This window comes from Muscardinus avellanarius, assembly GCF_963383645.1.
Source record: "Muscardinus avellanarius genome assembly, chromosome: 19".
Lineage (NCBI taxonomy): Eukaryota > Metazoa > Chordata > Mammalia > Rodentia > Gliridae > Muscardinus > Muscardinus avellanarius.
In genome coordinates, this window is record NC_137805.1 from 32,431,988 (window position 1) to 32,457,408 (window position 25,421).

The 25,421-nt window shown below is 53.9% G+C and overlaps 1 protein-coding gene across 3 annotated transcripts in view; it reads left to right on the forward strand.

Moving 5' to 3' along the window:
• SULF2 (sulfatase 2) overlaps positions 1-25,421 on the forward strand; it is a gene marked incomplete at both ends in the record, with an annotated part of 71,454 nt that overhangs the window by 24,287 nt on the left and 21,746 nt on the right. For all 3 annotated transcript variants that reach the window (XM_080716098.1, XM_080716100.1, XM_080716099.1), the window contains one exon: positions 18,417-18,568. In XM_080716098.1, coding sequence (XP_080572224.1) covers positions 18,417-18,568 — 152 coding nt within the window. The remainder of the gene's footprint in view (positions 1-18,416; positions 18,569-25,421) is intronic.

The following is a 25,421-nucleotide window of genomic DNA, read 5'->3' on the forward strand; positions in this document are numbered from 1 at the left end:
TTGGTCCCTCCACTTGTGTGTGCGTGTGTGTGTGTGTGTGTGTGTGTGTGTGTGTGTTACTAGGGATAGAACCCAGGAGTGTTCTACCTCTGTGCTACATTCCACAGCCCCTCTTTTTTTCGGTACTGGGGATGGAACCCAGGGACATTCTAACTCTCAGCTACAACCCCAGCCCTATTTATTTTGTTGTTGTTGTTGTTGTTATTCTTTATTTTGAGACAGGGTCCCACTAAGTTGCAGGACCTCACTAAGTAGCTGAGGCTGGCCTTGAACTGCGATCCTCCCATCTCGGCCTCCCAAATACTGGGATTGCAAGTGTGTACCATCACGCCCAACTCCCCCCAGCCCTTTTTATTTTCTGTTTGGAAAACAGAGCCTAGCTAGATTGCTGAGGCTCTTGCTACATGGCTAAGACTGCCCTCTAGCCTGCGATCCCCCTGTCTCAGCCTCCCAGGTACTGGGATTACAGATGCGTGCCACCACGCCCGGCTACCCTGCACTTTTGAAGGGCAGTTTGCTCGGTTTGGGCAAAGCTAAAAGTGTGTGCCTCCTTCCGTGGATTCCGCCGCAGCCCTCTGCCCCAGTTCAGAGGGATGGGTCTTTCTGATGGGGAGGGGGGAGTCCTGCCTGCTGCTTCTCATAACTATGTGATGCTGGTGACCAGCAGATTGCTTCAGACTGGACGACAGGAATCCAACTGCAGCTGGTTTGACAAGCTATGGAAATATTTTGCTCCCTAAGAAGCAAAGGTACTAACAAGCTTTAGGCAGGATCAGATCCCTCGGTTAAGAGCATCATGATTTGAACTGGGAATGTACTTCAGTGGTAGAGCGCGTGCTTGGCGTGCATGGGGTCCTGGGTTCCATCCCCAGCACCACAAAAATAAATACATAAATAAAAATCACGATTTCACAGTGAAGCCCCAGGCCTTGCGTCCTGGCTGGCAGCCAGGGGCGGCTCAGGGCCTCCGGACGGTGGCTGGCACGGGGCTGCGAGCCTCCTCAGCCAGCCAGAGCACAAGAGCATCTTTCCCTAGACTGCTGAAGTGTGAAGTCCATTCTGATTGGACCGGCTTGAGTCACCCCCGAGCCAATCACTGTAGAGAGCAGTGAACGGGCCAATCACATTAGCCTAGCCACCTCTTCTCAGAGTGGTGGGCGGGGTCAACAGCAGGTACCCACATCCCTGAACAGAACGGAGGGATCCTGGGAAGGGTCAGGAAGAAGCCACACTGGGGTGCCGGGCTCGCGTTTCCACCAGCTGCTTTGGAGTGGGGAAGGCGCCATTTTCAGCGCTTTCTGGTGATCTAGAACCACCCCCGCGGGCCGGCTTCTTATCCCACGCGCACCGCTGTCTGCATCTGGAGCTCGGCGGTGGTCTTCCCGGCCCGGCTTCTGCTGTGCCGTCTAGACTTTTGTAGAAATGGCGCCGAGCCTCCGCCTGCCCCATGTGTTCTGGAATGTACCAGGGGAGCCCGCCCCTCATCACAAGCCCATGTCATGCCAGAGCTCCCGGTTGGAGCCTGTTCTCAAATTTGGCCCCGAGCACCCCAATCATTTTCCTCCCACGGAGCTGGGGTGGGGGAGGTCGGCTGAGGACCTGGACTTGGCCGGCAGCCATAGGCAGCCATGCAGGGGGCGTGAGCACCGTGGAGGCCAGCGCGCCGCCGCCCCTCACACAGGTTGCTGGGAACGGGCCTCCCTGAAAAAGGCCCGCTGCTGCCAGTGAAGGCGGGGTGTAGGGATGCACTGACTCAGTTTCTCCAAAGTGGCTCGGAGCTGGAGAGCTGCCGCTGAGGCGTCTCCTCAGCCACCTCGTCCTTCACACACAGGCCAGCTGCGTCCCCATCGCCATCTTGTCCCTCCCTGACCCCGCCTCTGGAGGCGCCCCCAGTTCTCTAGTCTCTCAGACCAAACCCTTAGAGCTGTTTCCGAGGTTTTTCCTCCTGTCACCTCTATCACTCTGCCCTCAGGGGTGCCTGGAATCCCCTCTGCCACCAGCGCCCTGCCTGCGATTCCCGCCCCCAGGCCGCCCCACGCCGGCAGCTCCTCTGTGCAGAACCCTCTGTGGCTCCCACCTGCTCAGGGTAGAGGCCCCAAGGCTGCCTTGAGGTCCTGTCATCTCCTCCTGGCCCTCTGGCCTTTTGTGTTACCGCCCACCCACCGGGCCCTTTCCTGCTAGGGAGTGACTCAGGCCCACCCAAGGGGCTGCGCTCGCTTCCCTTGTCTGGAAACTTCTAATCATCTGTACTTTGCTTCAGCACTGGTCCTCGGAGAAGCCTTCTGCAGCGTCGCCAGCCCCCTCTATCTCATTTGCTTTCTCTCTTCTTGGCACTGGGGATTGAACCCCAGGAACAGTCGACCTCCAACCTATACCCCCAGCCATTTTTTTTTTTTTTGACGGTCTCGCTAAGTTTTTTTGCTGGCAGTCTGGCTAAGTTACAGAAGCTAGCCTCAAATCTGCAATCCTCCTAGATCAGCCTCCCAGATACCGGGATTATGGTGTGCGCCACCACTGTGCAGCCTCCCTCCCCTCCCCATCTCTGGCCCTTTCCCCACTGCCCGTCTCCTGCTGGCTTATCTGTTGACTGTCTGGCTCCGCGTGGGGCGGGGGCAGTGCTCCCGGGTGCCCCGCTTGGACTAGGTGCTCAATGAGTCTTTGTAGGGGGAGCAGATGCAGGGCCGCTCCCCACCTCATCTTTTCTATGCCCCTTTCTCCTCTCCTGGGCTCCCTCCGCCCCGCCCCGCCATCCCGGCCTTTCCTCCTCTAGAGAGGACGGAGCTTCCCGGATGCCTGGCGCAGCTGGCCGCTTCACAATCGCGGCCTTCTCTCCGCTCCCTTCCCCTCCTGGGCGCACACAGCCCCCTTCTTCCCTTGCCCAGCTGCCCCGCTTCCTCCCATCCGCCCTGGGGTACGTGCTCCCCCTGCGAGCCGAGCGGCCCCTCTCCCCTGAGGCCGGTTGGCCTTGGCAGCTCGCAGCCCCTCGCAGGCCCCAGGCCGCCCGGGCGTCCTCAGGAGGCGCCGCTGAACAGCGCTGGTCTCCCGTGCACAGCCTCCTGATGAACCTTTTTTTTCTCTTTTGGTGCTCGGGGTTGAACCCAGGGGTATTCTACCTCCAAGATACACCTATGCCCCCAGCCCTTTTTATTTTCTGTTTTGAAACAGGGTCTCGTTAGGCTGCTGAAGTTGGCCTTGCAGAGAAATGTTTCTAAGCTCTCTTGGCCTCTCCCTTCCTCCGAGACCTTCAGGTTTCTTTCTTTTTCTTTTCTTATGTGTGTGTGTACATGCGTGTGCATGCGTGCTGGGGGATAGAACCCAGGGCATTCTACCTCTGAGCTATATCCCCAGCCCGATTCTCATTCTTTTTTTTTTTTTTTTTTCCAGTAGTGGGGATGGAACCCAGGGGCATTCGACCTCCAAGCAGTACCCCCAGCCCTATTTTTTTATTCTTTACTTTGAAACAGGGTCTCACTGAGTTGCAGAGGGCCTCACTAAGTAGCTGAGGCTGGCCACGAACCGTGATCCTCCTGTCTCGGCCTCCCGAATGCTGGGATGACAGGCGTGCGCCACCGCGCCCGGCTCTAGCTCTACTTCTAATAAATAACTGAAAGTGCCCGCCCTGGCAGGCCCCTGGGAAGCACACTGCGGGGTGCATTAAGCCTCAGGTCACCGGGTCCAAGCTTTCTTCTAACCTGGTGGTTCTCAAGGGAGCACAGCGCCCCCTACAGGTTAAAGTCTCGGGCGCTTTTCTAGCGGTGATGCAGGATGGGGATGCTGAGGCTTTCTGGGGACAGGGACTGCAGACTTTGATGCCAGCTCTGCACAGGGAACCCACAGGTCCCCGGTTGTCTTGCATTCCACGTGGCTTCTGAATTTGCTACCAGACTGTCGCGAGGGCCCCAGGTCATAAGACGAGGAACTTGTGTCTTCCTGCAATGTCAGCTTTATTGGACATAAAGCAAAGGGGGCCATCACTACACAGTATTGACTTGACTCACAGGGAGTCGGCAGATTTCCTTAATTACGCACAGATTTTTAAGTGCACAGTTCACTCGGTATCAGTTTAAAGTCCAAATTGAAAGTCCAGTGTGAAGCGGAGGCCCCGGCTGTTGGCCTTGGCACCTGCTGGGGCCCGCTCTGGGCAAGCGATCGCGGGGCTCCAGCGCGCCTGGTCTGAGGGGCAGCCGGAGGGCCTTGTGTGTCTGCAGGGACACGGGGGGCCTTGGTGCCGGACGTCCACCGTCACTTCAGGCCCGCCCCTTCGGATGGCAGTGCTCCGCGGGGTGAGCCGGTCATGGCGCCAGGGCAATGGCTGGCCTCAGTCTTGCTTTTTTGTTTCGTGGTACTGGAGATGGAACCCAGGGCATTGTACCTCCAAGCTATACCCCAGCCCTATTTTTTATTCTTTATTTTGAAACAGAGTCTCACTGAGTTGCAGAGGGCCTCACTAAGTAGCTGAGGCTGTCCGCGAACCGCGATCCTCCTCTCTCAGCCTCCCAAATGCTGGGATTATAAACATGTGCCACCATGCCCGGCTTGGGGTCCTCCTTTACTTTTATTTATTTATTTGTAGTACTGGGGGTGGAACCCAAGGGCTTTTCTACCTCTGAGCTATACTCCCAGATCTATTTCATATTTTATTTAGAAACAAGATCTCACTAAGTTGCTGAGAGCCTCACTAAGCAACTGAGACTGGCTTTGAACCTGCGCGATCCTCCTGTCTCAGCCTCCCAAGTGCAGGGATTACAAACATGCGCCACCACGCCCAGCCGGGGTCCTCCTTTATTTTTATTTTTTATTTTTTTATTTATTTTGTGGGTCTGGGGGTAGAACCCAGGGGCATTCGACCTCCAAGCTACACCCCCTGCCCTATTTTCTTTTATTCTTTATTTTGAAACAGGGCTTCACTAAGTAGTTGAGGCTGTCTGCGAACTGCGATCCTCTGGTCTCAGCCTCCCGAATGCTGAGATGACAAGCGTGCGCCACCGCGCCCAGCCGGGGTCCTCCTTTAAAGAGGGTCTTTCTGTGTAATCTTGCCTGCGTTGTTCACCTGTCTTCTGATTAGTTGAGCGAGTTACTTTCTTTCCCCCATTGGTCACGTACACTTATATTTGTAATCCTATAGAATCCCATCCCAGATTTGTTGACAACCTTGGTGCTTGTTTACAACTCTCCTGTACCACTCCATCCCATGAGAGCTGTTTACAATTCTACTAGAATATTCCACAGCACACACTGTCAATCAAAAGCATGCCGTTAATCAAGCTTACTGTTAACTGAAAGATATGGAGGGTCCCTTTCGCTCACAGATACACGCGGAGACCCATCATAGATGGTAGGGATGCCTTTATTCGTGGGGGCTGGTGGGGGAGAGCGCGTCTCTCTGTCTCTCTATCGGGCCTCTCTCTTCCCTCTCTCATCGAGAGGCGTGGTCCCCTCTCGGAATCGCAGAGCTCCGCCTCCTAGCTTCCGGCCCCGCCCCCTGCGGGGCAGCGGCGGCTGGAACCTTTCATTAACCAAGTTAATCAAACTTTGTCACTGATAATACTCATAGCACAGATCATCCGTATAGCAGTTTGTTTTAAATTTATTGTTATCTGAAATAAATTGAGCCTGGAAACTAAGTTTATTACGTATATAAATACTGAATTTTTTTTTTTTTTTGCAGTTTTGTATATGGTACTAGGGATTGAAATCAGGGGCACTACATACAACCCCAGACATCTCTCTCTCTCTCTCTCTCTCTTTTTTTTTTTTTTTAAAGAGGATCTCACTAAGTTGCTGAGAGCCTTGTGGAGTAGCTGAGGTTGGCCTCGAACCTGCGATCCTCCTGTCTCGGCTTCCCGCATAATGGGATCACAGACGCGTACCACCGTACATGAATTCTAAATTTCCCAGGAATGTAAGTGACTAGGAAGCAGAGGGACTATTATAATTGAAGGCAGAACTTCTCCAACAGTTATTTCTTCTGCAAGTTCCCTCCCCGAGGGTGTCAGAGCATTTGAATCGCAGCTTTGTGACTGTCACCCTCCCCGGGAAACCAGGTTAGGACAGGCAGCTGACAGGCCCCTCCTTGACGGATGGACACGCTCGAGAGAAACTTCCTGTTGATATAAATTGCTTTCCTTTTTATTTTTCTGGTCCAATGCAGTTAGAGCATTATATTGATTGAAAATGATGTGCGTAGGGTAGCTTTCATTACCCATAAATTTCCTTCCAGGGAAATAAGGGAATCGTATACAATGTTCGTTGTAGACGCGGGCCAAGAGTCAGATGGCTCCGGGACCCGCTCCTGGAAGGGCCCGGTTAGCGCACATCCCTCCGGGTGCTAATTGCCTCTACGTGATTGGCGTCTCAGGCCTCGTGCAGTGGGTCTCCTGGGCTTCTTGCCGACCTCCCTCACTTCCTCCTGGAGAAAAACCACACTTAAGGGGAATCAAAAAAGATTGTAAGATGTAGCCGTCTCGGGGGGTGACTCAGCAGGCTGCGAAACCCGTCACTAAAACTGGGAGACGCGCCCCCACCTTGATTGAGTTTTCAGGTTACGAATAGAGTCTGTCATTACCCACTGGGGCTGCGAGGCCCCGGCAGAGGAGGATGCTGAGGCCAGCGGTCAATTAGAGGCCCGAGCAGCCCGCAGAGACAGGCGGGAAACCGGAGCCTGTAGGAGATGTGAGGCCTCGGCCTCTGCCCTGGTTCTCTGCTTGTCTCTGCGGCTTCCTAGCAATTAGCCACTCTCCTCCCCACCCAGCAGCCAGACAGCCTTTGAGCATGCCGCTCCCTGCCTGAAACCCTCCCCCGCTGGCTGCCCACCGCACTTGAGATGAACTCACAGCTCCTCGCCTGGCCTGCACCTACCTCCTCCAGTGTTTGGATGACTGGGCCTTTGGGCTTGAAGTTCCCAGAAAGTGGCATCGAAATGGAATTCAGGTTTCTATCCATCTCACTTGTCCAGTGAAAAGAAACATCGTTGAAATTAGTTCAGGCAAACACTGCTGGGCCCAGCGCTCCCAGAGACCCATAAAAACCCTGCCTGTCTGCCTCACGGGTTCTCTTTGCTTGGAGTTGTCTTTATTCTTAGGAGGGCTGCCCCTGTATGGCGCAGGGTGGCCCCCACAGGAGCCATCTCATGAGTGTGGTGGCCCCGGCTGCAAAGGAACCTCTTTACAATGGCTACAGTAAAGTCCCAGGGCAGCCGGGCCTGGGGCACACCTGTAATCCCACACTTGGGAGGCTGAGCCAGGAGGATGGCAGGTTCCAGGCCAGCTTCAGCAACTTAGCAAGACCCTGTTTCCAAATAAGAAATAAAATATGGGTGTGGGTATAGTTCGAAGGTAGAAAACACCCAGGTTCAATCTCCAGTACCAAAAAAAAAAAAAGAGAGTCCCAGGGAAGCTGTCATTGGCTCATCTCAGGTTATAGTAGCTGTTCCTTTACCCAATCACAGAGGTCAGGGGAGAAGAGACTACCTGATTGGCCAGGCCCAGATCGCATGTCTAACCAGAAGGCGGGGCTTTAGAAACCTCCCCAGAAGAGGTGAGGTTTAAAGAAAAGAAAAATTGGTTCCTTCTTTTGGGCTACTAAAGGTAAAGTTATAAAACATGGGAGAAGAATGGGTGCTGGGCAGAAAAGTAGACCAGATGTCCCTTGGAGAAACCCCGGCGCAGCCTCCCTTCGAGGGGCCAGGGGGGCATGTCTCCAGCCCCCAGCCCGGGTGGCGCAGCCTCTGCAGGCTCAGGACCACCCGCCTCACTGGCTCCCTGCAGTCCTCAGCGCAGCAAGATCCCACCTCTGCATCCAGACCTCCTGCGGCATCCATCGATTTATTGGCCGTGCAGCCATTTACATGGGGTGTCTTTTTCAAAAGCAGGAGAGAGAGGTGCAGGGCAGCCGTAACCTTGCAAGCGGTCCAAAGTGAAAAGGATCCACTTACTGGCTCTCCGAGATGCCGGCCCTGGGCTGGGAGGCTGGGGGTTATTGAGTGCCTTTCTCCCCGGCCCTGCCCCCTCAGCCAATTTGTCTGCCAAAAAAGCAAAGGCTTCCAGCCTGTGGCGTTTCTCATTAATATTTATAGTGCGCTGGAGTTTGCAGAGGGCCGCTTTCTCGTTTGCCACTTCTCCTCGGGAGACCCCTGCTCCCTCTAGGTTAATGGAATTGTTTGTTCTCTGCTGCTCAGACCAGGAGCTCCCAGAAAACCCAGTGGCAGGTCGTGAAAGTCGCCCCAGGCAGGGCTCTTGGGCTGTGTCAAAGGTGGGATCCCCTGACCTGGACCAGCTCAGTTTCTGTTTGGTGCCCCCTTGGGACCAAATTTAGATCTTGACAACTGGCAACCTAGGCCCAAAGATGTTCTATTTCACTTATAAAATGTTTTGTTTTGTTTTTGTGGTACTGGGGATGAAACCCAGGGACGTCCTACCTTCAAGCTACACCCCCCAGCCCTATTTTATCCTTTATTTTGAAATAGGGTCTCACTGAGTTGCAAAGGGCCTCCTGTCTCAGCCTCCCAATTGCTGGGATTACAAGCATGTGCCACCATGCCCGGCTCTTATAAGGTGTTTTTTTTTTTTTTTAATCTGGAAAATTACTGACCCTGTCCCATTTAATATGGCCTAATGAGTTTTCATTTGAATTTTTTTAAAAAGAAGCCAGGCATAATGGCACACACTTGTAATTCTGGTACTTGAGTGGCTGAGACAGGAGGATCGCAGGTTTGAGGACGGCCAACTTTTTTTTTTTTTTTTTTTTTTTTTTTTTTGGTGGTACTGGGGTTCCTAGAAGCCCTTCTACCTCCGGGTTACACTCCCAGACCTATTTTTATATTTTTGAAACAGGGTCTCTTAAGCCAGCGCGGCTGGCTTCGAACCTGCACGATCCTCCTGTCTCTGCCTCCCAAGTACGGGGATTACAAGCATGCGCCACCACGCCGGGCTGAGGACAGCCAACTTTTAGTGAGGCCCTTCACAACTTAGTGAGACCGTTTCCAAATAAAGAATAAAAAAAATATGCTGGGGGTATAGCTCGGAGGTAGAATGCCCCTGGGTTAGAATCCCCAGCACCACAAAAAAATAAAAAATAAATAGTAGGAAGATGACAATTGAAGGATTCCAGGCACCGGGCAGCAACAATCTGCAGGCGCGTGCTACCTCAAGGACTCTGGATTTAGTTAGGGTGTGACGGGGAGGGGGTTTTGAGCAGCAGTGGCCCAGTTCAGTGTGTGCCTCCGTGGGGTCCTCTCGCCACTATGGAGGCTGGATCGAGGCTAAAGGGATGGGAAGGGGGCGCATCCGCCTCCCAGCTACATCCCAGCCCTGTTCTTTATTCTTTATTTTGAAACAAGGTCTCACTAAGTTGCAGAGGGCCTCAGTAAGTAGCTGAGGCTGGCTGTAAACCTGCACTCCTCCTGTCTCGGCCTCCCAAGTACTGGGATTACAGGTTTTGGAAAGAGGGTCTCTTAAGCCAAGAGAGCGCTGCTGGCTTCGAACCTTCTCCGCCTCCCAAGCGCGGGGATTACAAGTGTGCCCCACCATGCCCAGCTGTGTTTGCTTTTTTGAATCTGAGGATTGAGCCCAGGGATCTACCTCTAGCCCCAGCCTGTTTAAATTTATTTATTTATTTACTTATTTATTTATTTATTTTGGAAGTAGAGACTCACTAGGTTGATGCGCTCCTCCTACAGCCTCCCAAGTAATGGCATTATGGGCATATGCCACCATGCCCAGCTTTTTTTTTCTTTAAACAGGTCTCACTGTGTTGCTGAGGCTGGCTTCCAGCCTGCCGTCCCCCGTCTCAGCCTCCCATGTACTGGGGTTACAGGCGTGCGCCATTATGCCCGGCTGCACGCACTTCTCACGCTGTGCTTCTCACGCTGTGCTTGGCACCAACTGTCCCACTGACCGCGCAGACACTTGGGGCAGGCCGTTCTTTGCCGTGGGGGCCGTACGCTGTATCAGAGGGGGTTCAGCAGCATCGCGGGCTCTGGACGCTAGACACGAAGGTGCCCTCCTCCAGCCCCTACCCATGGACACCAGAGCTGTCCCCGGCTTCACCAGCTTCTGCCAGGGGGGGGGCACAGGTGTCACAGAGCCCTTGGGTAGCAGCTCTCCCCTCCCTCTTTCTTCTAATCAGCACCCAGCGCAATCTCCCATGGGTAGAATGTGCCTGGGTCCCATTCCCAGTACTGCAAAATAATTAATAATAATAATAATAATAATAATAATAATAATATCCAGAGTGGTCTGACGGGCCACCCTCTTGAGGGTAGGGGGACCTAACTGACAGGCAGGACCTTTGTATTTGGACTTAACAAGTTGTGGCTAGCAGGTGTGGCTCTCTGAAGGTTATCAGGGAAAAAAAATTTGTGTGTGTGTGTGTGTGTGTGTGTGTGTGTGTGTGTGTGTGTTTTCCAAAATACCATGGGAAGCTGCCAAGTCAAATAACTGTTTAATGAAATGTCAGGCACACACAGCATGACTCAACCCGTCAACTCCAGAACATTTCAACCCTCGGTTTGTTTGTCAGTTGTTTTTGAGGTCTGACGTCGGTGGAGATGGTGTGGGATGAACGTGCCCCCAGGAAGCCACCAGTGTCCTTAAAACCACCCTGTCAGCAGCTCCGCCCATGTGGCCGGGACGGGAGAGAAAGCAGATCAGGGACACGGGGAAGGGGAGCAGATGCTGGGAGGTTCCAAAAATGCCCCTAAGCCACCACCTGTTCTCTGGCCCCAGAGAATGCTGGGGTTCCCCCCCCCCTTTCCCTCATTCACCTGGTACCCGCAGCATCGCCTCCCGCCCTCTGCACCAGGTTCACCGCCAGCTCATCACAGTCCCCGGGCGCCGCGAGCCGCAGCTTTTACAGACGGCAAGTTGCGATTGTTACGTGGCAATTTTACTTAGATTCGGGGCCGGGAGAGATAACAGAAGGGCCTGGCACTGAATGGTTCCCCCAGCAGCATTTAACTCACACAGCTGAAGAGCGCGGGCGCCTGGAGGGACCTGAGCACCGGGCTGAGGAAGGACGGGGTTAGTCCCTTCCTGGTGGGAGGGGACAGTGTGCATCCTGACGCTGGCCGTACCCAGACTCCTAGACCAGGCATTAACGGGACAAGACGTTGGCAGCACAGAAAACCGACCCATCTGTAACAACGGAAATCTAACTCTCAGCAGGCACTAGCTGGGTGCCACTTCTAAGCAGTACACAAAGACTCTCTGCCCGCCATATCTGTGGGCTCCGCATCCAGGGATACGACCACCAATGATCAAAAACACTCAGAAACAGGGCCAGGGGTGTAGCACAGAAGTAGAATGCCAGCCGGGCGTGGTGGCGCACGCTTGTCATCCCAGCATTCGGGAGGCTGAGACAGGAGGATCGCAGTTCGCAGACAGCCTCAGCTACTTAGTGAGGCCCTTTGCAACTCAGTGAGACCCTGTTTCAAAATAAAGAATTTTAAAAAAAGGGCAGGGGGTGTAGCTCGGCGTAGAATGCCCCTGGGTTCCATCCCAGTACCACCAAAAAGAAGGGGAAAAGAAAGAATGTACTGAACACGTACAGATTTTTTTTCTTGTCATTATTCCCCAAACAATGTAAGTACAACAATTTACAAAGCGTTTATTTTGCTTAGATATTACAAGTAAGCTGGGGGTGGTTTCATGTACACAGAGGACTGTGTGCTTGTGTGCAATCCAACCATTTTGTAGACGGGGCTTGCGCACGCGGGGATTCTGGTGTTTGGCGCGTGGAGGCAGGGGGTCCTTGCAGATGCAGCGCCCCCACGAGGTCCATACTGTTACTGCCTCCATTCCACAGATGGAGAAACTGAGGTAGGAAGAGGCTGGCTGACTTGCCGGCACACACGGCTCCGGCGCTGTGCGAGCCCTCTGCGAGCTCCTCCCGTCAAGGGCTTTGGGCGTTTTCTTTTCCTGGGCTCCCCTCCTCTAGGACACCTTCGTTGCTTTGTCACGGCCTTCGCGCAGGCTCCTGCGGTTCGCAGACCAGCATGGTGGCTTTCTGTGTCTGCCCCGCTCCCCTCGCTTGGCCGGTTCTTTCTTTTGATGACACTTTCTGTCTCTGTGTGGTACTGGGGGTGGAACCCAGGGGTGTTGTACATCTGAACCACACCCCCCAGCCTTTTTTATTTTCTATTATGTGGTACTGGGGTTAGAACCCAGGAGCTTTTCTACCTCCGGGCTACACTCCCAGACCCATTTTATATTTTATTTGGAAACAGGGTCTCACTAAGTTGCTGAGAGCCTCACTAAGTAGCTGAGGCTGGCTTCAAACCCGTGCGATCCTCCTGTCTCCGCCTCCCAAGCGCTGGGATTACAAGTGTGCGCCACCGCGCCCGGCTAGATGATGCACTTTTATAAAGGTCTGCCCCGGATCACTGGGAGCCGAGGTGACCACGCAGCCATCGCTTTGGTGTCTGTGGAACTGAGTGAGGTGCACAGAGGTCAGTGGCCAGGAGGCTGCGAGGAAGGGACACGACTGGCCCGGCCCCTGCGTGCCGGGTGCTGAGGAGCCAGTAGCCGCGTGTCCTTCACACAGTTACTCACTGTGAGCACACAGCGAGGGCGCGTTTAACCAGCGTAGCAGAGGGGCCAGGGTCCTGCGCCAGCCTCGGCCTCTTGTCCCGGGGTTTTTCCTTTGCACTAAGGACCCCGGGCACAGGCCTGGCCAGCTCAGAGCCTGCTTTGAGGGGCAGGGGAGACAAGGCCTCCTCCGGGTTACATCTTTCTGAATTCAATTCCTACGGCGTCTTTCCCTTCACACACGGGGTCTGCTCTACATCGAGGGCTGGCAGACTTCTTCTGCAGAGGGCCAGAGAGCCGACATTTTAGACTTGAGCATCTGGTGTGTTGCAGTTGTGGCGTGACTGTGGCCCAGCTGACGTAGAAACAGACGGGTGTGGCTGTTGCAGTAAAAGTTGATCAGAGCAGGTGGCCGGAGCTGAGACAGGAGGATCACAGCTCTGGGCCAACCTCAGCAGCTTAGCGAGATCCTATTGCAAACTAAAAGATAAAACAGAGCCGGGCGTGGTGGCGCACGCTTGTAATCCCCGCGCTTGGGAGGCAGAGACAGGAGGATCGCGCAGGTTCAAAGCCAGCCGCGAGCGCTGGCTTAGGAGACCCTGTTTCCAAATAAAAAAATGTAAAAAGAGGTCTGGGAGTGTAGCCCGGAGGTAGAAGGGCTTCCAGGAACCCCAGTACCACCAAAAAAAAATAAAAAATAAAAAAAAAAGTAAAAAAAAAAAAAAAAAAAAAAGATAAAACAGAGCCAGGTGTGGTGGCGCACGCCTGTAATCTCAGTTCTTGGGAGGCTCGATTTCCCACCAGTGGTGGCCGTCAAACCTGCCTCTGTTGCCCATTTCCCCCCTCGCTTGGAAACCACTGGTACAGCCGGGCGTGGTGGCGCACGCTTGTAATCCCTGCGCTCGGGAGGCTGAGACAGGAGGATTGCGGTTCGAAGCCAGCCTCAGCTACTTAGTGAGGCTCTCAGCAACTTAGGGCCTGTTTCCAAATAAAATATAAAATAGCCTGGGAGTGTATTCCTGGGTTCCATCTCAGTACCACAGAAAGAAAGAAAAGAAAACCACTGGTATAACTGAAAATGCCAGCCTTAGGGGTGATATGGGGCATGGCTCCCGGAGGCTCACGCCGTGTCTTTCTGTCTTCATCTTTCTCTCCCACCACCGTTCTTCTCCATTTTGCGTACAATCAAGTGGACCCTTTCCTCTTGGTGGCGAAACAGCCGCCAGCAGCTTCAGGCTTATAACCCACTAGCTTCCAGCTCCAGGAAATAAGCTCTCCTCTTTTCTAGAAGCTCCCCCAAATCCCAGGGCTGACACTCTCCAATTGGCCCCGCTTGGGTCACGTGTCTCCCCTGAGCCAATCACGGTGGTAAGATGAACGTGGTGCTCTGATTGGTCAGTCGTGGATCATGCGCCCATCTCCAGAGTCAAGCATTAAGGTCAGCTGGGCGGGCGTGGTGGGCGTGGTGACCCACGCTTGTGACCCCAACATTTAGGAGGCTGAGAGGGAGGATCCGAGTTCTCAGGCCAGCCTCAGCTACTTAGTGAGGCCCTCTGCAACTCAGTGAGACGCCATTTCAAAATAAAGAATAAAAAATGGGGCTTGGGGTGTAGCTTGAAAGTAGACTGCCCCTGGATTCCGTACTCAGTACTGGAAAAAAAAAAAATTAAGGTCAGCTCTGGGTGTACTTAAATCATTAAGCAGAGGCGGGCGTGGGGCACACAGTTGTAATCACAGTACTTTCAAGGCTGAGACGGGAGCATGCATCGCAGCTTCTTGGATAACCTCAGCGAGTAGTGAGGCTCTTGGATAACCTCAGCGAGTAGTGAGGCTCTCGACCTACTGAGACCCTGTTTCAAAATAAAATAGGGCTGGAGGCATAGCTCAGAGGTAGAATGCCCTTGAATTCAATCCCCAATACCACACACAAAAATAATAATAATGAAGTAGGCCCGCCCAAAGAGCCACAAGCTTGCTCTGTGGGTGCAAATCCCCCCGGTGCCTGGTTCCCAGAGGACGGCCACGCTCCAGCCTTCTGTGAATGCCAGCCAGCTTCCCAGGGGCAGCGGCCGCCAGCACATCCTCAGCAGCCTTTCCTGGCCAGGCACAAATCCTCTAAATATCTCCTGCCAGCCCGGGTGTCCTCCTCTCCCACCATCCACTCCCAACCACCCCAGCCCAGTCCACGCTTCCAGCCCCGGCCAGATCCGGGCTATGCTTTTAATCTGGGTTTTAATTCCAGCTCATTCTCTGGGCTCTAGCCCCCAGCCCGCCGGCCCTGCTAATATGCTTCCCCCACCTCAACTGGTGCCGGAGTAACCATTTTAAAAACTGCCTGGGGGAAATCTAATCAAATGAGAGCAAAATCTAATTTGGCACTAAAAGCCTCTGGCTGAAGCCCTGTTTTCTGGGGCCGCGTGGGGCCTGAATAATAAACTCTTTCTGGGCCGTGTAAGGATTGGGGGCTGGCGAGAAGAAAGCGAGGTGAAAACAAGATATTCTGCAGAGAAAGCAGTGGGAGACTTGACAACCACAGGGTGGCCTAAGGACGAGGGGGTCCCAGAGGCAGGGGACCCCCATCCCCATGCCCGGGAGCCTGCGGCCTGGCCAAGGGTGCCACACACCAGCGCGCCAGGCCGCGCAGTCAGCAGAAAGCGCTCCCGGGACCAGCCAGGGCATCGCGGGCGGTGACGGGACCTGGGAGAGAGCGGCCCCGGCTCCTGAGGGCCTGGAGTCTCTCTCGGGGTTCTCCTTCAATCTTCTGCAAACTGAGGGGGCCGGACTCCACGCTTCCCAGGAGACCTGTGGTCCCGGGTTCCTCTCAGAACGTGTCAAAAGCTGTCACGGGTCAGCACGACCTTCCCGTGGAGTCCTGAGGAGTTCCTCAGTCTGGGAAAGGGAACCTCAACCCCCGCGGGGCCTGCGGGGTCCTTGGCTTTAGTGGCGGAAAGAATTTCAGAGACAAAGGTGGAGGTCTACTAAGGAAAAATGAGGGTACGTGTTCATTCAAGGGAGACCGCAGGCCACCTCGAGCATGAGAGGCCCCTGGGATCTTTGCAAGCCTTCCTTTTGGGGTCCTGGAGGCAGGGGAGACCTAGCTGGGGTGCAGGACTGGAAACGGGTGGTGGCTGGGTGGGATCTGACCTTGTCCCTCCTAATGGAGCCTTCGTTTGCTGAGTATTCCCTGAGTCTCAGCTACCAAGAGAGGCCATAGTGATTAAAGGTAAACCCACGCTGTAGGGTGCAGTTAGAAATTAGGAACTTTTCCAGATTTTGTTTGTTTGTTTGTTTGTTTGTTGCAGTCCTAGAGATAGAACCCAGGGGCATTCTACCTTCTAGCTACACCCCCAGCCCTATTTTTTTTTAAAACAGGGTCTCGCTAAGTTGCAGAGAGTCTCACTAAGTAGCTGAGACCTGTCATCCTCCTGTCTCAGCCTCCCGAATGCTGGGATTACAGGCGTGCACATCTCTGTCCGGTTTTGTAATTCAGGTTTTATTGGAACAGAGCCACACCCACTTTTCTTGGCCTGTCCAATCTGCCAGGGCAGATGGGAGCACTTGCCACGGAGCCCTGAGGTCTGTGGGTCAAGAAGTAGTCACGCCGTGCGGGGAGGAGGAGCCGGGGAGAGAGGAGGGGGACACGCGTCTGCGGGCATCAGGGCAGAGCTTGTGCGCAGAGGTGGGAACGAGGTTTATTAGCTCTTGTCTGAGCCAGACTTCACCTCCGGGGACCTCTTTAGCTCTCGCTGTAGGGTCCTAAAAAACTGAGAGGCGGGATGCAGGCAGGCCGGGAGATGGATGGAGCCCTTAAGTAATAAGATCAGGGTTTCTCGACTGCAACACCGGAGACATTTTGTTCTGGATTTTGTTCTTGCGGTGCCATTGCTGCCCTGTGCAATGGAGGACGGCCGGCTGCACCCCTGGACTTCACCCCTCGCCGTCCGCAGCGCTCTGGATTATAACAAAGCAGCCCCGCCTCCCCAGACAGACCCTGTGCTCTCTTACCGCCTCCTGCTCCAGCCCCTTCTCAGTCCCTTACACCCTGACGGGCGGCCTGGGATGCTGAGTGGTCTCTAATTAGGAACCTGCCCAATTACAGCTCACTCTTGAAATAGAGCAGCCGGGGACGCCCCAAGATGCCAGATCTTCTGCTTCCTTCTGCTCTGCGCTCCCACACGGAGGCGGCTCTTACCCCCCCCCCCACTCCTCAGATTCTCACCGGCTCTAGCACCCAAATCCTCCTGGGAGACGTTTCCTCGGTACCCCCTCCAGAGTCCTCCGCCCTGGCCTGTGTGGCAGCCTGATGCCCGCAGAAGTTGTGCGCAGGGACTTGAACCCAAGCGCTTGAGCTCCCGAGGCGGCTCCACCCCGGGAGGTGCCAGCCACCTGCCAGGCTCCGGGGAAGCCCCCAAGGGTCCCGCTCCATCACCGCCTCCTCGCGCTGCCCAGCAGGCTGCCCCCGGCCCTCGGCACACCGGCCTCCTGCCCTGCTGTGGGCGCCCGCGCCCTGCCCCTCTCCCCTCATGTGTCTGTACTGCACCCGCGGGGCTGTCCCTGTCCACACGCCCAGGCCGGGCGGTCACTCACAAGCTCTCCTGTGGCCCCGCAGCCAGCTGGGACACCCACAGTCCTGCGCGCTCGATCTCGCTATTGGAGGGGGGTCTCAGGGCCCCACTGTCCTCATCTGAAAGAGAGGGCCAGATAGGACGTATGTCTTGGGGTCCCATTTCTTCAGGATGACTTTGGAGGTTATAATTATTAAACAGTGTTATGCGCTCAGTAGATAAAGAATGAAACGAGAGCCGGGCGTGGGGGCGCGCGCTTGTCATCCCAGCCTTCGGGAGGCTGAGACAGGAGGATCGCGGTTCGCGGCCAGCTTCAGCTTCTTAGGCCCTTTGCGACTCAGTGAGACCCTGTTTCAAAATACAGAATTAAAAAATAGGGCCACTAGCCGGGCGTGGCGGCGCACGCTTGTAATCCCCGCGCTTGGGAGGCAGAGACAGGAGGATCGCGCAGGTTCGAAGCCAGCCGCGCGCTGACTTAGGAGACCCTGTTTCCAAATAAAAATGTAAAAGTAGGTCTGGGAGTGTAGCCCGGAGGTAGAAGGGCTTCCAGGAACCCCAGTACCACCAAAAAAAAAAAAAAAAATAGGGCCACTAAAATAAAATTAAATAAATAAATGAAACAGAAAAGAATTTCTACAAAGATCTTGCCTGCTTCCTCGTTCCCCATGGAGAATTTTAGGCATGTCCCCTTCCCCATGAAGCGGGGTTTCTCTTCTCTTCTTCTGTGAAGCTTTGCTGTTGATGTGAAGCGTGCGCACGGAAACGCACACCGCACCCAGCTGTCCCATCAGCGCCACCAGAGCCACCGTGGTCCAGCAAGAAATAGAAGAAGCAGGGTGTGGCGGCGCAGGCTTGTAATCCCAGTCCTTGGGAGGCTGGGACAGGAGGATGGCAGGTTCACGGCCAGGTCAAGTCCTGGGACTTCAAGTGTGTGCCAACAAGCCCAGCCATCCCAGCCTCTTTATTTATTTTCAAAACAAGGTTTCCCTAAGTTCTGGATAGCCTCATCAACTTGCTAAGGCTGGCCTCAAGCCTTCGAGCCTTCCGTCTCAGCCTCCTAAGTATCGCGATGACAAGTGTATACCAGCATGCCCAACCCTTTTACTATTCCTGTGACCGTATTTCAAAATAGTTGCTTTTCTCTGCGACCCTGTACATTTCGTGCATTTATGTGATAACGTTGGGGGCTGGGCCCCAAAGCTCTCCAGGGCTGAGAGAGCGTTGCTTTCAGCCGTGGGCATGGGCACGCCACTGTGTGAACCTCCTTGCACTGCGCCGTGAAACACGCCCGCTTTCTCACTCGCCTCCGGATCCTCTTGCCCTCCAGCCTTCTTCGGGAAGTACCTCAATGAATACAACGGTTCCTACGTGCCGCCGGGCTGGAAGGAGTGGGTCGGGCTCCTTAAGAACTCCCGCTTCTATAACTACACGCTGTGCCGGAACGGGCTGAAGGAGAAGCACGGCTTCGACTACTCCAGGGTAAGCGCGCCTCCCCGATCCCGGGGCTCCGGCCCGCGTGACCCGACGCTGCTCATCCCCCTCCGCTTCTCAGGATTCTCCTCTCTCAGAGAATACTGGTTCTGAGTGTTTGATTTTGGTCTGTTTGGGGGGTTTGTTTTATTTTGTTTTTATTGTTTGTTTGTTTGTTTGTTTGGTGGTACTGGGATTCCTGGAAGCCCTTCTACCTCCGGCTACACTCCCAGACCTATTTTATATTTTTATTTGGAAACAGGGTCTCTTACGCCAGCGCAGCTGGCTTCGAACCTGCGCGATCCTCCTGTCTCCGCCTCCCGAGTGCGGGGATGACAAGCGTGCGCCACCATGCCCGGCATCGTTTGTTTTTGTTTTGTTTTGTTTTGTTATTTTTTGTTTTGTTTTTGTGGTATGGGTGTTTGGATTTGGGGTTTTGTTTTGTGTGTGTGTGTGTGTGTGTGGTACTGGGGATGAAATCCAGGGGCATTCTACCTCTAAGCTACACACGTAGCCCTATTTTTTACTCTTAATTTTGAAACAGGATCTCATAAAGTTGTGGAGGGCCTCCCTAAGTAGCTAAGGATGGCTGCGAACCCACGATGCTCTTGTCTCTGCCTCCCAAGTACTAGGATTACAAGTGTGTGCCCAGCTGTGTGGGGGATTGAACCCAGCAGCGCTCTACCTCCAAGCTAACATCCCAGCCTTTTTGTTTTGTTTTGTTTTGAAACAGGGTCTCACTAAGTTGTGGAGGGCCTCACTTAGTCACTGAGGCTGGCTGTGAACCTGTAATCCTCCTGTCTCAGCCTCCCAAGTGCCAGGATTACAGGCGTGTGCCGCCATATCTGTGGCATCCATTGTATAAACAGACAACAGGGTGTTCATCCTCTCACCAAGGCAGAAAAAGACTAAATGGCCCTGAAGCGCCACCCCTACCTGGAGGATCTTGGAGAAAAAGCCGAGGAGGTCTCTGTGAGAAGCCACGGGGCGTGCCCATAATCCCAGAGACTTGGGAGGATCACAGGTTTGAGGCCAGCCTCAGCGACTTAGGAAAATCCTCCAAATTTAAAAATGCTGGAGGTGTAGCTCAAGATAGAACACCAGTGGGCTCAGTCTCTAGTCCTGCAGAGAGAAAAAGAGAGAGACAGAGACAGAACGGACAGAGACAGAACGGCTCAGAGCTCAGGGCAGGATGGGAAAAGCAAAGCAGAGCGCCTTCAGGTTCGTCATCAAAGGCCACCTCCCTGCAGCCGCCCGGACGGCCTGGGTAAAGGGCACACTCCCTCCCGCAGGTGGCCATCTGCCACATCGGCTCGTAAATGTCGCGGACGGGTTAGCCCCCATCTCCTCTCACGGGAGTACGAGCCCCGGGAAGGCAGGATGTCGGCTTGACCGCGGTCTCTGTCGGATGGACGCAGGACTTGGCGGGGTGCATAGATGACAGCATATAACAAACACCAGGAAAGAGGCTGCTCAGGCGGACGGGGCCACGGCCGGAGGGGTGCGAGCGAGGAGGGGCGAGGGGGCTTCAGCGGGCCAAGGCAGGTGCGAGGCCCCGGAGGTAACGACGGCCTCGCTGCTCCCGTAGAGATCAGGGACCAGACGCTGTCTGAATCTGTTGTACCGACTGACTCTGCCTTCCTACCTGCCAACCGGTCCCCGAGAGGCTAAGGAGTGAGTCGTAAAGCCAGGATTCGAACCCAGGCCACCCGGCCTCAGAGTCCTGCTCGGATCTACACACGGGCCGGGGTCATCCTGCCAATGTTCGGTATGGCCTTTGAGCTAAAAATGGAATTTTTGGTATTTTTGTTTTTGTGGTACTGAGGCTTGGACTCGGGTTCACTCTTAACCCCGGCCCTATTTTTTTCAGTCTTTTATTTGAAACAGGGTCACACTGAGTTGCGAAGGGCCTCACTCAGTAGCTGAGGCTGGTCTCAGCCTCCAGAATGCTGAGATTACAAGCGTGTGCCACCACGGCCGGCTCTCTTTTTGAAACAGGGCCTAAGTTACTGAGGCTGGCCTGGCCTAGAACTTTCAATCCTCCTGTCTCTGCTGCCCAAGTACTGGGGATTACAGTTGTGTGCCACCATGCCCAGCTGTTTTTGTGTTGTTTTTGCGAACCTGGGACCTCAGACATGCTAGGCAAGCGCTCTACCACTGAGCTACACCCCCGGCACAAGAAGAGTTTTTATACTTTCAAGTAGTTGGGGAAAAAAAATTTTTTTTTTCTTTTTATAGTGGAGATTGAACCCAGGGGCATTCTACCTCTGAGCTATACCCTCAGCCCTTTTTTTATTTTTTAGTTTGAAACAGGGTCTCACTAGGTAGCTGAGAGTCTCACTAAGTTACTAAGGCTGTCCTCAAACCTGTATCCTTCTGTTTCAGCTTCCCAAGTACTGGGATTACAGGGGTGCACCACCTCACTAGACTGGGAAAAAAAAGAAATATTTTTAAAGAGTAATTTTAACATTCATCATATACTAGAATGCTATTCATATTTTTTAATGTGGTACTGGGGATTGAACCCAGGGGCATTTTATCTCCAAGCTACTCCCCCAGCCCTGTGTTTTATTCTTTATTTTGAAACAGGGTCTCACTGAGTTGCAAAGGGCCTCACTAAGTAGCTGAGGCTGTCGGCAAACCACGTTCCTCCTGTCTCAACCTCCTGAATGCTGGGATTACAAGCGTGCACCACCACACCCGGCTTCACAATAATTTTTTAAAGGTGTATTTTTCACAACATGTGAAAAATATATGAAATAGGAACATCCGTGTCCATAGAAGGGCTTTCCTGGGGCACAGAGGAGCCCGCGCATTTCCCCCACGCCACTCTCGGGCTCGGCGGGAGAGGTGAGCGGCTGCAGCTGAGACCACGGCCTGTGGAGCCCTGACTACTTACGAGCCCTTTACAGGAAAAGTTTGATGCCTCCTCAGAACCGCCAGACGCTGCCTGTCATTAAGAGTGTTGCTTGAGCAGGGCATGGTGGCGCACACCTGTGATCCCAATACTTGGGAGGCTGAGACAGGAGGATTGCCAGTGGCCTCCATCAGAGCCTTGAGTTGGAGACGTGAGGAGGGGTCCACAGGAAGACCTCGGGCTCCAGACTGTGAGTGCAAGGGCGTGGCCGCGCTGGGCCCCAGCTGGTCATCCCCAGCTGCGGCGGGTCGGAGCCAGGAGTTGGGGGAAGCCTGAGCTGAGCAGCAGGGTCCTGTCCCAGGCAAGAAGCAGGGCGCAGCCTCCGGAGAGCAGCCTGGCTTCCCACCGTCGCCCCTGCCTGATCCCAAATCTGAATCTGAAGTCCCTCCTCGTGGCCCACCCAAGGCACCCCAAACACTGAGCTCAGCAGCGCCCCCTCTCCCTCTCCTGATCCCGTTTTCTATACCCAGCAACCCAGACCAGAAACCGGCAGGGCGGGTAGCTGGCTGCCCCTCTGGCATACCCCTTGGTCCAGGCGATGGCCGGGCCCTATCTGTGTCCCAGTCGTAGCCCCTGGTCCAGGCCCCTTCCCAGGGCTGGCCCCCGCAGTGGGTGGGCAGCAGCCCCACCCGGCTCACAGATGCAGGGTGGAGGGAGGGTACCAGGTGTCTCTGAGGATGCCCCAGGGAGCGGACAGAGGTCAGAGAGACTGGGCAGAGGGGCCTCCGAGGAGGGCCCGAGAGGACGAGCAGCTCTTACACACGCAGGAAGCCTGCCAAGCAGCCTGGGCCGGGCGTAATTACTAGATTAATCTTATCAGGAGCCTGCTGTGCGGCACGGTACAGGAGCTTAACTTTGATTAGCACTTTAAACCCTCCACGATGGAGCGGAGGCGGGCGCGGCGATCTGCCCTCGCCCCGCCGCACCTGCTCTCCTGTCCTCGAGGTAGCGGCGTCTGGATTTATCTCAGCCCTGCCCTGTGTCCCATAAGCAGGTATCTTAGGCTTCAACGACATTATGGGGCCTTAGGTGTTTATATAAGTGACCTCATCGGAGGCCTTCATCAACCCGATTTCCTCACCCAGTGACTCTGAACTTGAGCCATGCTTGGTCCGTGCCCATTCATGTCCCTCGGGTTTATCTTTTTTCTGCGGTACTAGGGCATTCTACCTCCGAGCTACACCCCAGCCCTAGTTTTTAACTCTTTTTTTTTTTTTTTTTTTTTTGGTGGTACTGGGGTTCCTGGAAGCCCTTCTACCTCCGGGCTACACTCCCAGACCTATTTTTTACATTTTCATTTTGGAAACAGGGTCTCCTAAACCAGCGCGCGCGGCTGGCTTCGAACCTGCGTGATCCTCCTGTCTCTGCCTCCCAAGCGCGGGGATTACAAGCGTGCGCCACCACGCCCGGTTTAACTCTTTATTTTTAAATAGGGTCTCACTGAGTTACAAAGGGCCCCACTCAGGAGCTGAGGCTGGCCGCGAACCACGATCCTCCTGTCTCAGCCTCCTGAATGCTGGGATGACAAGCGTGCGCCACCGCGCCCAGCCCGGTTTATCCTTTTCACCACCTTCTAGACCTATTGTAGACCCTTCTGGGAATGGACATTAGCGGTGGCTCCCCCGCCGCCCCACACGGGGGACTGACGCAGGATGTTCTACCCCTAAGCTACCCCCCAGCCCATTTCATTTTATTATTTTATTCTACTGGGACAGGGTTTCACTAAATTGCCCTGGCTGGCCCTCAACTCGCAGCCCTCCTGCTTCGGTCTCCCAAGTCCCAGGATTGCAGGTGTGTGCCTGGCTTATTAGTGGCTTTCTTAAAAATGTTGACCATCATTCCATTCGGTCATAAGGAAAAATAAAATTATATCATTTGCATTGGAATGAATGAAATGAAGAATATTATGCCAAGTGACGTAGATCTCAGAAAGTCGAGGGGTCGCCAGGCGTGGTGGCGCACACTTGTAACCCCAGCGTTCGGGAGGCTGAGACAGGAGGATCGCGGTTCGCGGCCATCCTCAGCTGCTTAGTGAGGCCCTCTGCAACTCAGTGAGACCCGGTTTCAAAATAAAGAATAAAAAATAGGGCAGGGGGTGTAGCTCAGAGGTAGAATGCCCCTGGGTTCCATCCCTAGTACTGCAAAAAGAAAGAAAGAAAGAAACAAACAAACAAACAAACAAACAGTATAGAAAAAAAAAATGTTCACCAATAACCTAACAGGCCTCTGGCTCTAAAGCTGACGCGGTGGGTTTATCACCAAGAGCCACATCCTCCCACCAACCCGAGACCACAAGCACCGCCATGTCCTCCACTTCCCGGCCCCTCCACTAGGGGGCGCCGCTGCGCTCGTGTCGGGCATGGACTCCCCTCTCCACCCCAGAGGCCTCCGGGCTACTTTTACATCCACAGTTCATTAGCTTTGTCTTAAGAATTTTTCTAATACCGCAACAGCAGCTCTGATGTATGTAATGTAAAAATGCCATTTTTATGTAAGAGGTTCAACAGAGCCTCCTTATCAAAACTTTTTCCTACTCAAAACTAGCCCATAAAAAGCAATCATGGAGACGTATATAAACTAGCAAGTGCCCTCTGCCCTTCTCCTTTCAAGGTCCTAAGTCAGCAAGTTGATGTCTCTCTCTCGTCCCAGAGTTTATTTTGATACTCACATAGAAAATCAGGTAAGGGACTTCTCCCTTCTCTGTCCCCATAAAAAATAGAATCTTCCTGGATTTGTTGTTTTGTTTTATATGTTGGTTGTTTGGTCCTGAGGATTGAACTCAGAGTCATTTTACCTTCAAGCTACATTCCCAGCCCTTTTTTTACTTTTTGTTTTGAAACAGGGTCTCCTTAGGTAGCTGAGAGTCTCACTAAGTTGCTGAGGCTGGCCTCGAACCTGCAATCTTCCTGTCTCAGCCTCCCAAGTCCTGGGATTACCGACCTGTGCCACCACACCTAGCTGTCTTCCTGGATTTGACTGCCACCAGCCCTTTCCCTTACGGTGTGTCTTGGGCAACTTCCTACACCCTAATCACAAACATGCTGTGTTTGTGTGTGTGTGTGTGTGTGTGTGTGTGTGTGTGTGTGTGTGTGTGTAACCCAGGGGCATTGTACCCTCCAAGCAACACCCCAGTCCTATTTTTTATTTTTTTATTTTATATATTTATTTTATTTTATTTATTTATTTATTTATTATATATTATATATTTTTTTTGGGGGGGGCAGGTCTGAGGATGGAACCCAGGGGCGTTGTACCTCCAAGCAATACCCCCAGCCCTATTTTTTTTTTTTTTTTTTTGGTGGTACTGAGGTTCCTGGAAGCCCTTCTACCTCCGGGCTACACTCCCAGACCTATTTTATTTTTGGAAACAGGGTCTCTTAAACCAGCGAGGCTGGCTTCAAACCTACGCGATCCTCCTGTCTCCGGCTCCCAAGCGCGGGGATTACAAGCGTGCGCCACCACGCCCAGCTTTTATTCTTTATTTTGAAACAGGGTCTCACTGAGTTGTGGAGGGCCTCACTAAGTAGCCAAGGCTGGCCTTGAGCCGCGATCCTCCCGTCTCAGCCTCCCGAGTGCTGGGATGACAAGCGTGCGCCACCATGCCTGGCTTTTGTTGAGCTTTTAAAGCCCCCGATTTCTTGCTGTTCTCTTCTCCTGCAACTCTACCCTCCTGCCCCGTGTGCAAACTGGCTCCTTGGTTTCTGGGGACACCTCGGGGAGCCCGTGTGCATGGCAATCCTTATACCAGAGCCTCATTTCAGCTGCCAGCACCTTATCCCCTTTCCAAAGGAACCAGTTGCCACCTGCCCCTTCTCCGTCCCTACACCACACGTCGGGTTTGTTCTGCCTCGGAGCCTCCGCATTTGCCGCCCACCCGCCTGGAACTCTCCCTCTATTGGCAGTTCTGGAGGAACTGGACCGAAGCACTGGCCAATCACATTGGAA